The sequence below is a fragment of the Oncorhynchus masou genome, chromosome 5, assembly GCF_036934945.1.
Source record: "Oncorhynchus masou masou isolate Uvic2021 chromosome 5, UVic_Omas_1.1, whole genome shotgun sequence".
NCBI classification, from domain to species: domain Eukaryota; kingdom Metazoa; phylum Chordata; class Actinopteri; order Salmoniformes; family Salmonidae; genus Oncorhynchus; species Oncorhynchus masou.
Window position 1 is genome coordinate 11,156,390 of NC_088216.1, and position 16,620 is coordinate 11,173,009.

At 46.5% G+C, this 16,620-nt stretch overlaps 1 protein-coding gene across 1 annotated transcript in view; it reads right to left on the minus strand.

Moving 5' to 3' along the window:
* Positions 1 to 12,438: 12,438 nt before the first annotated feature.
* The window catches only part of LOC135532957 (noelin-2-like), a 72,200-nt gene continuing 68,018 nt past the window's right edge, over positions 12,439 to 16,620 (minus strand). The window contains exons 7-8 of the mRNA XM_064960384.1: positions 15,840 to 16,013; positions 12,439 to 12,798 (exon numbers count right to left, since the gene is read on the minus strand). Of these exons, the coding sequence (XP_064816456.1) occupies positions 12,478 to 12,798; positions 15,840 to 16,013 (495 nt within the window). The 3' untranslated portion in view covers positions 12,439 to 12,477. The remainder of the gene's footprint in view (positions 12,799 to 15,839; positions 16,014 to 16,620) is intronic.

The window sequence follows — 16,620 nt, forward strand, 5'->3', positions numbered from 1 at the left end:
ACATCCTGTTATCACCAACATCCTGTCATCACCAACATCCTGTCATCACCAACATCCTGTTATCACCGACATCCTGTCATCACCAACATCCGGTCATCACCAACATCCTGTTATCACCAACATCCTGGTGCCACCAACATCCTGTCATCACCAACATCCTGTTATCACCAACATCCTGGTGCCACCAACATCCTGTCATCACCAACATCCTGTCATCACCAACATCCTGTTATCACCAACATCCTGGTGCCACCAACATCCTGTCATCACCAACATCCTGTTATCACCAACATCCTGGTGCCACCAACATCCTGTCATCACCAACATCCTGTTATCACCAACATCCTGTTATCACCAACATCCTGTTGTCACCAACATCCTGTTATCACCAAGAGCCTGTTGTCACCAACATCCTGTTGTCACCAACATCCTGTTATCACCAACATCCTGTCATCACCAACATCCTGTTATCACCAACATCCTGTCATCACCAACATCCTGTTATCACCAACATCCTGTTGTCACCAACATCCTGTTATCACCAACATCCTGTCATCACCAACATCCTGTTATCACCAACATCCTGTCATCACCAACATCCTGTTATCACCAACATCCTGTTGTCACCAACATCCTGTTATCACCAACATCCTGTCATCACCAACATCCTGTTATCACCAACATCCTGTCATCACCAACATCCTGTTATCACCAACATCCTGTTATCACCAACATCCTGTTGTCACCAACATCCGGTCATCACCAACATCCTGTTATCACCAACATCCTGTCATCACCAACATCCTGTCATCACCAACATCCTGTTGTCATTGAGTTTATTTCCTCTCTGTTGATGTTCCTTCAGGGCTTTATAACCGGTGTTTGTTTGTAATGTGTGTGTGTGTGTGTGCTGGCAGGACAGCTTGTTAAAGAATCATCTGTTTCCATCTCCTGTATCCTACTGAGCAACAAGCTGGTCACACACACACACACACACACACACACACACACACACACACACACACACACACACACACACACACACACACACACACACACACACACACACACACACACACACACACACACACACACACACACACACACACACACACACACACACACACACGACCAGTTCAATCTGTGTTGTAGATGAGGGTTACACACAGACACACAATGCTCTGATGAGAGTACCAGTTCAATCTGTGTTGTAGATGAGTCAACTCTCTCTTCCTCTCTGTCTCTCTCTCTCTCTCTCTCTCTCTCTCTCTCTCTCTCTCTCTCTCTCTCTCTCTCCATCTCTCTCTCTCTCCTTGTATTGCTGGCTGCTCTCTCTCTCTCTCTGTCTCTCTCTCTGTCGCTCTCTCTCTCTCTCACTGTATTGCTGGCTGCTCTCTCTCTTCATCATCAATAAAACATGATAATTAGACTGTGTTTGTCTCCCCCCGTCATCTCATTCTCCCTCGACCTTCGCCTCCCTCGACCGCATAAAACAGTACATTTGAGGAGCACTCTCAGTCCCCCTACTGTATTACCTCACACTGCACCTCCCCTCTACTGTATTACCTCACACTGCACCTCCCCTCTACTGTATTACCTCACACTGCACCTCCCCTCTACTGTATTACCTCACACTGCACCTCCCCGTTTACTGAACCTTCTTCCATCCAGGACAATGGCAACACTAGAAACCAAACACGATATACATAATGCAAAAGTTTTACTTTATAATTCTCAGCCTGTTTGGGATAGCGGGCAGCATTTTCCCTTTTGGATGAATAGTGTGCCCAGAGTAAACTGCCTCCTACTCAGTTCCAGAAGCTAATATATGCATATTATTATTAGTATAGGATAGAAAACAATGTGAAGTTTCTAAAACTGTTTGATTGATGTCTGTGAGTATAACACAACTCATATGGCAGGCGAAAACCTTCCAACCCGGAAGTGGGAAATCTGAGGGTTGTAGTTTTTCAAAACTTGGCCTACACAGTGTCTGTGGTGTCAAGTTGCACTTCCTAAGGCTTCCACTAGATGTCAACCGTCTTTAGAAACTTGTTTGAGGCTTCTGCTATAAAGGAGGGGGGAATGGGAGCTGAATGAATGAGTGGTCTGGCTGAGTGCTTTCTACAGACAATGGAATTCTCCGGTTGGGACATTATTGAAGTTTTATGTTAAACACATCCCAAAGATTTATTCTATACTTAGTTTGACAAGTTTCTTCGACCTGTAATATAACTTTTTGAGTTTTTGTCTGGACCTAGTTCTCGCTCCTCATGAAGATGGATTACTGGGCTAAACGCGTTAACAAGTTGCTATTTGGACATAAATGAGGGACTTTATGGAACAAATCAAACATTTATTGTCAAACTTGGATTCCTGGGAGTGCATTCTGATGAAGATCATCAAAGGTAAGTGAATATTTATAATGCTATTTCTGACTTCTGTTGACTACCCAACATTGCGGATATTTATTTGGCTGCATTAGGCTCTGAGCGCCGTACTCAGATTATGCTTTTTCCGTAAAGTTTATTTGAAATCTGACACAGCGGTTGCATTAAGGAGAAGTCTATCTTTAATTCTCTGAATAACACTTGTATCTTTTATCGATGCTTATTATGAGTATTTCTGGGAATTGATGTGGCTCTCTGCAAAACCACCGGATGTTTTGGAAGCAAAACATTACTGCGCGTAACGCGATAGATAGATAGATAGATAGATAGATAGATAGATAGATAGTAAATGTAAACTGAGATTTTTGGATATAAATATGCAAATTATCGAACAAAACATACATGTATTGTGTAATATGATGTCCTATGAGTGTCATCTGATGAAGATCATCAAAGGTTAGTTATTAATTTTATTTATATTTCTGCTTTTTGTGACTCCTATCTTGGCTGGAAAAATGGCTGTGTGTGATTCTGTGACTTGGCTCTGACCTAACATAATCATATGTTGTGCTTTTGTGTGATTTTGTGACTTGGCTCTGACCTAACATAATCATATGTTGTGCTTTTGCTTTTGCTGTAAAGCCTTTTTGAAATCGGACACGATGGGTAGATTAACAAGAAGTTTATATTTCATTTGCTGTATTGGACTTGTTAATGTATGAAAGTTACATATTTCTAACAAATATTTTTGAATTTCGCGCTTTTCAGCGGAATGTTGTCGGGGGGTTCCGCTAGCGGAACAAGAAGCTAGCCATATGTGAATCGTAATAATGTAGATAGTTTAACAGGCCAAAATGACCTAAAATTAATGTTATTTAATAAACTTCGACTAGAATTTATATGTAAATGCCTGGATTACTTCAATTTTGGTGAATCTCTTATACAACAGGTTAAAGTTATGTACAGCACCCCCAGATGTAAAATAGTAAACAATGGTTACTTCTCAGAAAGTAAAAATTACATAAACATAAAATAGTGAATAATAATAACTCTTTGGTCCGATCACAGTTTACTGACTTACTAAAGGCACTGCCTATTCCAGATGACTTGTTTTTTAAATCATATGAGCAAAACATATTTCATTTTATTTGGAATGCTAAGGCAGACAAAATTAAACTTTCCTATTTATATAATGAATATGTTTGGGTGCTAAAATGATGAACTATTAAAGCTTTAAACCACTCGCTTGAAGCTTCACTCATGCATAAGTTATACTTAAACCCCAAACTGTTCTCCAGTAGATCATTAAGAAAGGCTCATCCTTTGTTCAAAAATGTCCTTTTTTGCCTTCATACAGATTACAACTTTCCTACTAATTGAAAAGGAAATTTTGTTTAAAGTATCGCCCTTTCTTCAACAAGCCAAACAACGCTGGTTAAAATTTCAGTTTTTTCACCCAGAACAAATATTACAAAAAATGTTTTGGTTAAACTCAAATATACTGATTAATACAAAATATTCTTTATGGATTAATAAAAAAAAGGTATTATATTTATTAATGATATTATGAATAGAAATTGAGGAGTTATGTGACATATGCAGTTATCAAAAATATATGGGAATATCTGCTCCATCCAAATTTACCACAAAAAAAGGAAGAGGCAAGTGGAAAAGGCAGAAGCTATTTTATGCAAGGTAGATGTCAATTCTTCATGGGTAGCTAGCTAGATAATAATTCTTCATGGGTAGCTAGCTAGCTAATAATTCTTCATGGGTAGCTAGCTAGATAACACTTCTTCATGGGTAGCTAGCTAGCTAATAATTCTTCATGGGTAGCTAGCTAGCTAATAATTCTTCATGGGTAGCTAGCTAGCTAATAATTCTTCATGGGTAGCTAGCTAGATAATAATTCTTCATGGGTAGCTAGCTAGCTAATAATTATTTGTGGCTATCTGGCTAGCAGTAGCAGCCCTATTGACTTACCATTAGCTTGCTATTTACACACACTGCAGTGGTTATTGTGGGCCGGTAAACATGCAAAAATTACCACATCATGTATTTGTTAATGAATCAGATAAAACACTGTAGTCAGGGAATATATGAGATGTGAATAGCCAACATTTCATTCCAAAGTCAGAGTGTATTTTCTCTCGCTTCAGCTCAAACAATGGCCGCCATTGATTTCGATAAATTTTGTGTAATTTTTTAAGTGGTTGCTTCATATTTCTGTGCATTCCTTCCATTGAAGCTTGAATGGATGCTTCAAAATATGTACAAACAGAGTGCGTGCTTGGAGCACAGTGTCTCTCCCCTCCTTCACCTTCTCTAACCTCTACCTCCAAATCTCCCAATCTCTCCTCTCCACTCCTCCTCCCTCTCTAACCTCTACCTCCAAATCTCTCCTCTCCCATTCTCCCCCTCTCTAATCCCTACCTTCTCCCAACCTCTCTGCTTCTATACCCCTACTCCCCATTCCCTGTCTGTCTGTCTGTCTGTCTGTCTGTCTGCCCCCCCCCCATTCCATGTCTGTCTGTCTGTCTGTCTGTCTGTCTGTCTGTCTGTCTGTCTGTCTGTCAGTCTGTCTGTCTGTCCCCATTCCCTGTCTGTCTGTCTGTCTGTCTGTCTGTCTGTCTGTCTGTCTGTCTGTCTTTCTCTCCCCATTCCCCGTCTGTCTTCCTCTCCCCATTCCCCATCTCTCTCTCTCTCTCTCTCTCTGTCTCTCTCTGTCTCTGTGCAGTGAGTGTGGGTCCGTTTGACCACTCTAAAATATTGATGAGTGAATAACTACTGTTTCCGCTCTCTTTCCCTCCACTCCCTCCCTCTCTCTCCTCTCTCTCTCTCTCCCTCCCTCTCTCTCTCTCTCTCTCCCTCTCTCTCGCTCTTTCTCTCCCTCCCTTTCTCTCCTCTCTCTCTATCTCCCTCCCTCTCTCTCTCTCCCTCCTTCTCTCCCTTCTCTCACCAGTCGGGTTGGTTCAACCTCACTAAACTGAATGATGTTCTTGCTCACACCTCTCTGTCCAATCCCTCTCTCCCATTCCTCTTTCTCACAGGGGGTCTGATTTAACTGCTGAAATATTAATCAAATTGATATCTGATAGAAAGAGAGAGAGAGAGAGAGAGAAAGAGGGATAGATGATAGACAGAGAGAGAGAGAGAGAGAGAGGGAGAGAGAGGGATGAGAGAAAGAGGGATAGTTGATGGACAGATTAATAAAAAATGAAGGACCAAAAATGATGCTTTCAGAATCTCCCTGAGCTTCTCTTTCTCTGCTGTGTGTGTGTGTGTGTGTGTGTGTGTGTATGTGTGTGTGTGTGTGTGTGTGTGTGTGTGTGTGTGTGTGTGTGTGTGTGTGTGTGTGTGTGTGTGTGTGTGTGTGTGTGTGTGTGTGTGTGTGTGTGAGATTCCGGAGTGCCGTCTGGAAAAGCAAAGCCTCTCTTCCGCTGCAGAGGGAACACCAAGCCAGGAGACTGATTCTACGCCAGGAGAGAGAGAGAGACAGAGAGAGAGAGGGAGACAGAGAGAGAGAGGGAGAGAGAGAGAGAGAGAGAGAGAGAGACAGACAGAGAGACAGAGACAGAGAGAGAGAGAGAGAGAGAGAGAGAGAGACAGAGAGAGAGAGAGAGAGAGAGAGAGAGAGAGAGACAGAGAGAGAGAGAGAGAGAGAGAGAGACAGAGAGAGAGAGAGAGAGAGAGAGAGAGAGGGGGGGCGGGGGGTTGCCTAGCACCAGGGGAAGGATGGAGAACCTGTGCCAGGAGAGAGAAGAGGACGGTGCGAAGAAGATAAAGGAGGGGGGAACCTGAGCACCAGGGAAGGATGGAGACTGTCAGACTGGGGCCATGCCAGGACATGATACACTGGAGAGGAAGAGAGGGGTTGGAGGAGGAGGAGGAGGAGGAGGAGGAGAGGGTGGAGGAGAGGAAGAGAGGTGTGGAGAGGAGGGGGAGGGGAAGAGAGGGTGGAGGAGGAGGAGGAGGAGGAGGAGAGGGTGGAGGAGAGGAAGAGAGGTGTGGAGAGGAGGGGGAGGGGAAGAGAGGGTGGAGGAGGAGGAGGAGGAGGAGGAGAGGGTGGAGGAGAGGAAGAGAGGGTGGAGGAGGAGAAGGAGGAGGAGGAGGAGGAGAGGGTGGAGGAGAGGGTGGAGGAGAGGAGAGAGGGTGGAGGAGGAGAAGGAGGAGGAGGAGAGGGTGGAGGAGAGGAAGAGGAGGAGGAGGGAGGAGGAGGAGAGGGTGGAGGAGAGGAAGAGAGGGGGTGGAGGAGGAGGAGGAGGAGAAGGTGGAGGAGAGGAAGAGAGGGTGGAGGAGGAGAAGGAGGAGGAGGAGGAGGAGAGGGTGGAGGAGAGGAAGAGGAGGAGGAGGAGGAGGAGGAGGAGAGGGTGGAGAGGAAGAGAGGGTGAGGAGGAGGAGGAGGAGGAGGAGGAGGAGGAGGAAGAGGAGGAGGAGGAGGATAGGGTGGAGGAGAGGACGAGAGGGGGTGGAGGAGGAGGAGGAGGATGAGAGGGTGGAGGAGAGGAAGAGAGGTGTGGAGAGGAGGGGGAGGGGGAAGGGGAGAAGAAGAGAGTGAAAGAGAGAAGTAGAAATGGAGGAAGAGAGTGAAAGTAAGAGAGGAGAAAAAATGAGGACCAACGTCTTAACAACGGCAATATAATATAACCATATTCCAACATCACAACAACATCAATATAATATAACCACATTCTGTCACAACAACATCAATATAATATAACCACATTCTGTCACAACAACATCAATATAATATAACCACATTCTGTCACAACAACATCAATATAATATAACCACATTCTGTCACAACAACATCAATATAATATAACCACATTCTGTCACAACAACATCAATATAATATAACCACATTCTGTCACAACAACATCAATATAATATAACCACATTCTGTCACAACAACATCAATATAATATAACCACATTCTGTCACAACAACATCAATATAATATAACCACATTCTGTCACAACAACATCAATATAATATAACCACATTCTGTCAGAACAACGTCAATATAATATAACCACATTCTGTCACAACAACATCAATATAATATAACCACATTCTGTCACAACAACATCAATATAATATAACCACATTCTGTCAGAACAACGTCAATATAATATAACCACATTCTGTCACAACAACATCAATATAATATAACCACATTCTGTCACAACAACATCAATATAATATAACCACATTCTGTCACAACAACATCAATATAATATAACCACATTCTGTCACAACAACATCAATATAATATAACCACATTCTGTCACAACAACATCAATATAATATAACCACATTCTGTCACAACAACATCAATATAATATAACCACATTCTGTCACAACAACATCAATATAATATAACCACATTCTGTCACAACAACATCAATATAATATAACCACATTCTGTCACAACAACATCAATATAATATAACCACATTCTGTCACAACTACATCAATATAATATAACCACATTCTGTCACAACAACATCAATATAATATAACCACATTCTGTCACAACAACATCAATATAATATAACCACATTCTGTCACAACAACATCAATATAATATAACCATATTCCAACATCACAGTCAAAATAGAGGACAGACGCATGGCGGTGAGCCATCTCTCCTTCGTCTCCTCCTCCCTCCGTCCATCTCCCATTTGTCTCCTCCTCCCTCTGTCCATCTCTCCTTTCATCGCCTCCTTCTCCCTCCCTCCCTCCCTCCCTCCCTCCCTCCCTCCCTCCCTCCCACTCTACGTTAGTAGTCTGTTCATTATGTGTGTGTTTATCATGGATTCAGGACAGTAGGGGTCGTGACTTGGAAATAATAAGACACAATTATTGTGAGTCATAGTCTAATGCCACACACACACACACACACACACACACACACACACACACACACACACACACACACACACACACACACACACACACACACACACACACACACACACACACACACACACACACACACATCCCATGCTTTCCCTTTTTAGACTCTTCCAGACTGTTTTTTCATATCTTATTTTCTTTGTTGATTTGGTTATGCATCTCCCTCCTCTCCTCCTCCCCTCCTCTCCTCTACTGTTTCTTCTCCTCTCCTCTCCTCCTCCCCTCCTCTCCTCTGCTGTTTCTTCTCCTCTCCTCTCCTCCTCCCCTCCTCTCCTCTACTGTTTCTTCTCCTCTCCCCTCCTCCTCCCCTCCTCCTCCCCTCCTCTCCTCTACTGTTTCATCTCCTCTCCTCTTCTCCTCCCCTCCTCCTCTCCTTCTCTACTGTTTCTCCTCCTCTCCTCTTCTCCTCTCCTTCTCTACTGTTTCTTCTCCTCTTCTCCTTCATCTGCCTCCTCCTCTCCTCCTCTCATCCTCTCCACTCCCCCTCCTCCCCTCCTCTACTGCTTATCCTTCATCTCCCTCCTCCCCTCCTCCTCTCCTCCTCTCTTCCTCCTCTCCCCCTCTACTGCTTCTCCTTCATCTGCCCCCTCCTTTCCTCCTCCCCTCCTCTTCTCCTCCTCTATTGCTTCTCCTTCATCTGCCCCCTCCTCTCCTCCTCCCCTCCTCTTCTGCTTCTCTTTCATCTGCCCCCTCCTCTCCTCCTCCCCTCCTCTTCTACTGCTTCTCCTTCATCTGCCCCCTCCTCTCCTCCTCCCCTCCTCTTCTACTGCTTCTCCTTCATCTGCCCCATCCTCTCCTCTCCTCTCCTCTCCTCACCTCTCCTCTCCTCTCCTCTCCTCTCCTCTCCTCTCCTCTCCTCTCCTCTCCTCACCTCTCTCCTCTCCCTCTCCTCTCCTCTCCTCTCCTCTCCCTCTCCTCACCTCTCCTCTCCCTCTCCTCTCCTCCTCTCCTCTCCTCTCTCCTCTTTCCCCCTCCCCTCCCCTCCCCCCCCTCCCCTCCCCTCCCCCTCCCCCCTCCCCTCCCCTCCCCTCCCCTCCCCTCCCCTCTCCTCTCCTCTCCTCTCCTCTCCTCTCCTCTCCTCTCCTCTCCTCTCCTCTCCTCCTCCTCTCCTCTCCTCTCCTCTCCTCTCCTCTCCTCTCCTCTCCTCTCCTCCTCCTCTCCCTCTCCTCTCCTCCTCCTCTCCCCTCCCCCTCCCCTCCCCTCCCCTCCCCTCCCCTCCCCTCCCCCTCCCCTCCTCTCTCCTCTCCCTCTCCTCTCCTCTCCTCTCCTCTCCCTCTCCTCTCCTCTCCTCTCCTCTCCTCTCCTCTCCTCTCCTCTCCTCTCCTCTCCTCTCCTCTGTTCCAGAAATAACAGCAGACTGATAGATGGTAAACAGGAACATTTATTTCAGGTTGAACATAAAGAACCATGCTGTCTCTCTCAACACATTATCAATATTATATAGAGGCCCAAATGATACCATATTCCTTATATAGTGCACTTCTATAGACCAGAGCCCTATTCTCTATATAGTGCACTACATTAGACCAGAGCCCTATTCCTGATATAGTGCACTACATTGGGCTCTGGTCATAAAGTAGAACAACATATTCAACTTCTGTGTCTCTATCTTTTCTCCACAAACACAGACTTTTTCCATCTGCAGTCAGAATGTATTGTCCTCAAATATATAGACACACCAACTGTCCCAGATACAGGCTCTCTCTCTCTCTAGAGATATAGTCCATCAGTCCTCCTTCTCCTCCTCTCTCTAGAGATATAGTCCATCAGTCATCCTTCTCCTCCTCTCTCTAGAGATATAGTCCATCAGTCCTCCTCCTCTCTAGAGATATAGTCCATCAGTCCTCCTCCTCTCTCTCTAGAGATATAGTCCATCAGTCCTCCTCTCTCTAGAGATATAGTCCATCAGTCCTCCTTCTCCTCCTCTCTCTAGAGATATAGTCCATCAGTCCTCCTCTCTCTAGAGATATAGTCCATCAGTCCTCCTCCTCTCTCTAGAGATATAGTCCATCAGTCCTCCTCTCTCTCTAGAGATATAGTCCATCAGTCCTCCTCCTCTCTCTAGAGATATAGTCCATCAGTCCTCCTTCTCCTCCTCTCTCTAGAGATATAGTCCATCAGTCCTCCTCTCTCTCTAGAGATATAGTCCATCAGTCCTCCTCCTCTCTCTAGAGATATAGTCCACCAGTCCTCCTCCTCTCTCTAGAGATATAGTCCATCAGTCCTCCTCTCTCTCTAGAGATATAGTCCATCAGTCCTCCTCTCTCTAGAGATATAGTCCATCAGTCCTCCTCCTCTCTCTAGAGATATAGTCCATCAGTCCTCCTCCTCTCTCTAGAGATATAGTCCATCAGTCCTCCTCCTCTCTCTAGAGATATAGTCCATCAGTCCTCCTCTCTCTCTAGAGATATAGTCCATCAGTCCTCCTCCTCTCTCTAGAGATATAGTCCATCAGTCCTCCTTCTCCTCCTCTCTCTAGAGATATAGTCCATCAGTCCTCCTCTCTCTCTAGAGATATAGTCCATCAGTCCTCCTCCTCTCTCTAGAGATATAGTCCATCAGTCCTCCTCCTCTCTCTAGAGATATAGTCCATCAGTCCTCCTCTCTCTAGAGATATAGTCCATCAGTCCTCCTCCTCTCTCTAGAGATATAGTCCATTAGTCCTCCTTCTCCTCCTCTCTCTCTCTAGAGATATAGTCCATCAGTCCTCCTCCTCTCTCTAGAGATATAGTCCATCAGTCCTCCTCCTCTCTCTAGAGATATAGTCCATCAGTCCTCCTCCTCTCTCTAGAGATATAGTCCATCAGTCCTCCTCTTCTCTCTAGAGATATAGTCCATCAGTCCTCCTCTCTCTAGAGATATAGTCCATCAGTCCTCCTCCTCTCTCTAGAGATATAGTCCATCAGTCCTCCTCTCTCTAGAGATATAGTCCATCAGTCCTCCTTCTCCTCCTCTCTCTATAGATATAGTCCATCAGTCCTCCTCCTCTCTCTAGAGATATAGTCCATCAGTCCTCCTTCTCCTCCCCTCTCTAGAGATATAGTCCATCAGTCCTCCTTCTCCTCCTCTCTCTAGAGATATAGTCCATCAGTCTTCCTCCTCTCTCTCTAGAGATATAGTCCATCAGTCCTCCTCCTCTCTCTAGAGATATAGTCCATCAGTCCTCCTCTCTCTCTAGAGATATAGTCCATCAGTCCCCCTCCTCTCTCTAGAGATATAGTCCATCAGTCCTCCTCCTCTCTCTAGAGATATAGTCCATCAGTCCTCCTCCTCTCTCAAGAGATATAGTCCATCAGTCCTCCTCCTCTCTCTAGAGATATAGTCCATCAGTCCTCCTTCTCCTCCTCTCAGTCCTCCTTCTCCTCCTCTCTAGAGATATAGTCCATCAGTCCTCCTCCCCTCTCTAGAGATATAGTCCATCAGTCCTCCTCCTCTCTCTAGAGATATAGTCCATCAGTCCTCCTCCTCTCTAGAGATATAGTCCATCAGTCCTCCTTCTCCTCCTCTCTCTCTAGAGATATAGTCCATCAGTCCTCCTCCTCTCTAGAGATATAGTCCATCAGTCCTCCTTCTCCTCCTCTCTCTAGAGATATAGTCCATCAGTCCTCCTCCTCTCTCTAGAGATATAGTCCATCAGTCCTCCTCCTCTCTCTAGAGATATAGTCCATCAGTCCTCCTCCTCTCTCTAGAGATATAGTCCATCAGTCCTCCTCCTCTCGCTAGAGATATCAGTCCTCCTTCTCCTCCTCTCTCTAGAGATATAGTCCATCAGTCCTCCTCCTCTCTCTAGAGATATAGTCCATCAGTCCTCCTTCTCCTCCTCTCTCTCTCTAGAGATATAGTCCATCAGTCCTCCTTCTCCTCCTCTATCTCTCTAGAGATATAGTCCATCAGTCCTCCTTCTCCTCTCTCTCTAGAGATACAGTCCATCAGTCCTCCTTCTCCTCCTCCTTCTCTATAAATAGAGTCCATCAGTCCTCCTTCTCCTCCTCCTCTCCTCTTCTTCCTCCTCTTCATCTCAAGATATAGTCATCAGTCTCTCACCCACTCCCCCCCTCCTCCTCCTCCACCTCCTCCTCCCCCTCCTCCTCCTCCTCCTCCTCTCTCTGTATAGAGATATAGTCCGTCAGTCTCTCTCCTTTCCCTCCTCCCCTCCTCTCCTCCTCTATCCATCGCTCTGTATAACATGAAACAGGGTCACATTATAGATGACCTGATGTCCATTGTTCCATGTGTAGAGGGCCCTTTCTCTGGGGTTGTAGTCCATCATGGAGATGTGAGAGTACTGGTTGTGGAAGGGGATGTCTGTGTACTCATAGCTGGAGGAGTTGGTGTGGTAAGCAAAGTGGACCTTAGCTCCGGCCAGATGGGAGTTGGTGACGTACAGGGTACCACAGATCATGAAGGTCTCCCCTGCACTGCGTTTAGGAAACCCTGTGTCCCAACTCTGGAGAATGTCGAGAGAACGAGGATCCAACCGACTGACCTGGAGAGAGGGAGGGAGGGGGTGAGGGAGGGAGGGATGGAGGGGGGAGGGAGGGAGGGAGGGGGAGGGGGAGGGAGAGAGGGGGAGGGAGAGAGGGGGAGGGAGGGGAGAGAGAGAGGGGGGGTGAGGGGGGGTGAGGGGGAGGGGGAGGGAGGGAGGGAGGAAGGGGGAGGGAGGGAGAGAGGGAATGACGGGGTGAGGGAGGGAGGGAGGGAACGATGAGGTGAGGGAGGGAGGGAGGGAACGACGGGGTGAGGGAGGGAGGGAACGACGGGGTGAGGGAGGGAGGGAACGACGGGGTGAGGGTGGGAGGGAGGGTACGAGGGGGTGAGGGAGAGTGGGAGGGTACGAGGGGGTGAGGGAGGGAGGGAGGGAACGAGGGGGTGAGGGGGGGAGGGAACGATGAGGTGAGGGAGGGAGGGGAGGGAACGACGGGGTGAGGGAGGGAGGGAGGGAACGACGGGGTGAGGGTGGGAGGGAGGGTACGAGGGGGTGAGGGAGAGTGGGAGGGTACGAGGGGGTGAGGGAGGGAGGGAACGAGGGGGTGAGGGAGGGAGGGAAGAAAGATAAATGAGAAAGAGAGAGACGTGACCTGTGACACACACACATACATCCTCCCTAACAGTATGTTAGAGGTGCAGACTACCTACCAGTATGTTAGAGGTGTAGACTACCTACCAGTATGTTAGAGGTGTAAACTACTACCAGTATGTTAGAGATGTAGACTACCTACCAGTATGTTAGAGGTGCAGACTACCTACCAGTATGTTAGAGGTGTAGACTACCTACCAGTATGTTAGAGGTGTAGACTACCTACCAGTATGTTAGAGATGTAGACTACCTACCAGTATGTTAGAGGTGCAGACTACCTACCAGTATGTTAGAGATGTAGACTACCTACCAGTATGTTAGAGGTGTAGACTACCTACCAGTATGTTAGAGGTGTAGACTACCTACCAGTATGTTAGAGATGTAGACTACCTACCAGTATGTTAGAGGTGTAGACTACCTACCAGTATGTTAGAGGTGTAGACTACCTACCAGTATGTTAGAGGTGTAGACTACCTACCAGTATGTTAGAGATGTAGACTACCTACCAGTATGTTAGAGGTGTAGACTACCTACCAGTATGTTAGAGGTGCAGACTACCTACCAGTATGTTAGAGGTGTAGACTACCTACCAGTATGTTAGAGGTGTAGACTACCTACCAGTATGTTAGAGGTACAGACTACCTACCAGTATGTTAGAGGTGTAGACTACCTACCAGTATGTTAGAGGTGCAGACTACCTACCAGTATGTTAGAGATGTAGACTACCTACCAGTATGTTAGAGGTGTAGACTACCTACCAGTATGTTAGAGGTGTAGACTACCTACCAGTATGTTAGAGTGTAGACTACAGGGTGTAGACTACCTACCAGTATGTTAGAGGTGTAGACTACAACCAGTATGTTAGAGGTGCAGACTACCTACCAGTATGTTAGAGATGTAGACTACCTACCAGTATGTTAGAGGTGTAGACTACCTACCAGTATGTTAGAGGTGTAGACTACCTACCAGTATGTTAGAGGTGTAGACTACCTACCAGTATGTTAGAGGTGTAGACTACCTACCAGTATGTTAGAGGTGCAGACTACCTACCAGTATGTTAGAGGTGTAGACTACCTACCAGTATGTTAGAGGTGTAGACTACCTACCAGTATGTTAGAGGTGTAGACTACCTACCAGTATGTTAGAGGTGTAGACTACCTACCAGTATGTTAGAGATGTAGACTACCTACCAGTATGTTAGAGATGTAGACTACCTACCAGTATGTTAGAGATGTAGACTACCTACCAGTATGTTAGAGGTGCAGACTACCTACCAGTATGTTAGAGGTACAGACTACCTACCAGTATGTTAGAGGTGTAGACTACCTACCAGTATGTTAGAGATGTAGACTACCTACCAGTATGTTAGAGATGTAGACTACCTACCAGTATGTTAGAGATGTAGACTACCTACCAGTATGTTAGAGGTGCAGACTACCTACCAGTATGTTAGAGGTGTAGACTACAACCAGTATGTTAGAGGTGCAGACTACCTACCAGTATGTTAGAGATGTAGACTACCTACCAGTATGTTAGAGGTGTAGACTACCTACCAGTATGTTAGAGGTGTAGACTACAACCAGTATGTTAGAGGTGCAGACTACCTACCAGTATGTTAGAGATGTAGACTACCTACCAGTATGTTAGAGGTGTAGACTACCTACCAGTATGTTAGAGGTGTAGACTACCTACCAGTATGTTAGAGGTACAGACTACCTACCAGTATGTTAGAGGTGTAGACTACCTACCAGTATGTTAGAGGTGTAGACTACCTACCAGTATGTTAGAGGTGTAGACTACCTACCAGTATGTTAGAGGTGTAGACTACCTACCAGTATGTTAGAGGTGTAGACTACCTACCAGTATGTTAGAGATGTAGACTACCTACCAGTATGTTAGAGATGTAGACTACCTACCAGTATGTTAGAGATGTAGACTACCTACCAGTATGTTAGAGGTGCAGACTACCTACCAGTATGTTAGAGGTGTAGACTACCTACCAGTATGTTAGAGATGTAGACTACCTACCAGTATGTTAGAGGTGCAGACTACCTACCAGTATGTTAGAGGTGTAGACTACCTACCAGTATGTTAGAGGTGTAGACTACCTACCAGTATGTTAGAGATGTAGACTACCTACCAGTATGTTAGAGATGTAGACTACCTACCAGTATGTTAGAGATGTAGACTACCTACCAGTATGTTAGAGGTGTAGACTACCTACCAGTATGTTAGAGATGTAGACTACCTACCAGTATGTTAGAGTTGTAGACTACCTACCAGTATGTTCCCAGCGTTAGGTATGGAGGTGTAGACTACCTACCAGTATGTTAGAGGTGTAGACTACCTACCAGTATGTTCCCAGCGTTAGGTAAGGAGGTGTAGACTACCTACCAGTATGTTAGAGATGTAGACTACCTACCAGTGTGTTAGAGGTGTAGACTACCTACCAGTATGTTCCCAGCGTTAGGTATGGAGGTGTAGACTGCCCAGAAGCCAGTCTCATCAGCCATCAGGTCTATGTCAGAAGACCCCCCCCAGCTGTAGGGGAAGGTGTTGTTGTAACCTGCTCCACTCAGACTCCTCTGGAGCACCACGTTACGGGATCGGAAGTGGTACTGCACCTACGGGACGGGACAGGGGGTCAGAGAGGACAGGGGGTCAGAGAGAGGAAAGGGGGTCAGAGAGAGGACAGGGGGTCAGAGAGAGGACAGTGGGTCAGAGAGAGAGGACAGGGGATCAGAGAGAGGACAGGGGGTCAGAGAGAGGACAGGGGGTCAGAGAGAGAGGACAGGGGGTCAGAGAGAGGACAGGGGGTCAGAGAGAGGACAGGGGGTCAGAGAGAGGACAGGGGGTCAGAGAGAGGACAGTGGGTCAGAGAGAGAGGACAGGGGATCAGAGAGAGGACAGGGGGTCAGAGAGAGGACAGGGGGTCAGAGAGAGGACAGTGGGTCAGAGAGAGAGGACAGTGGGTCAGAGAGAGAGGACAGTGGGTCAGAGAGAGAGGACAGGGGGCCAGAGAGAGGACAGGTGTGTCAGAGAGAGGACAGTGGGTCAGAGAGAGAGGACAGGGGGTCAGAGAGAGGACAGGGGGTCAGAGAGAGGACAGGGGGTCAGAGAGAGGAAAGGGGGTCAGAGAGAGAACAGGGGGTCAGAGAGAGGACAGTGGGTCAGAGAGAGAGGACAGGGGGTCAGAGAGAGGACAGGGGGTCAGAGAGAGAACAGGGGGTC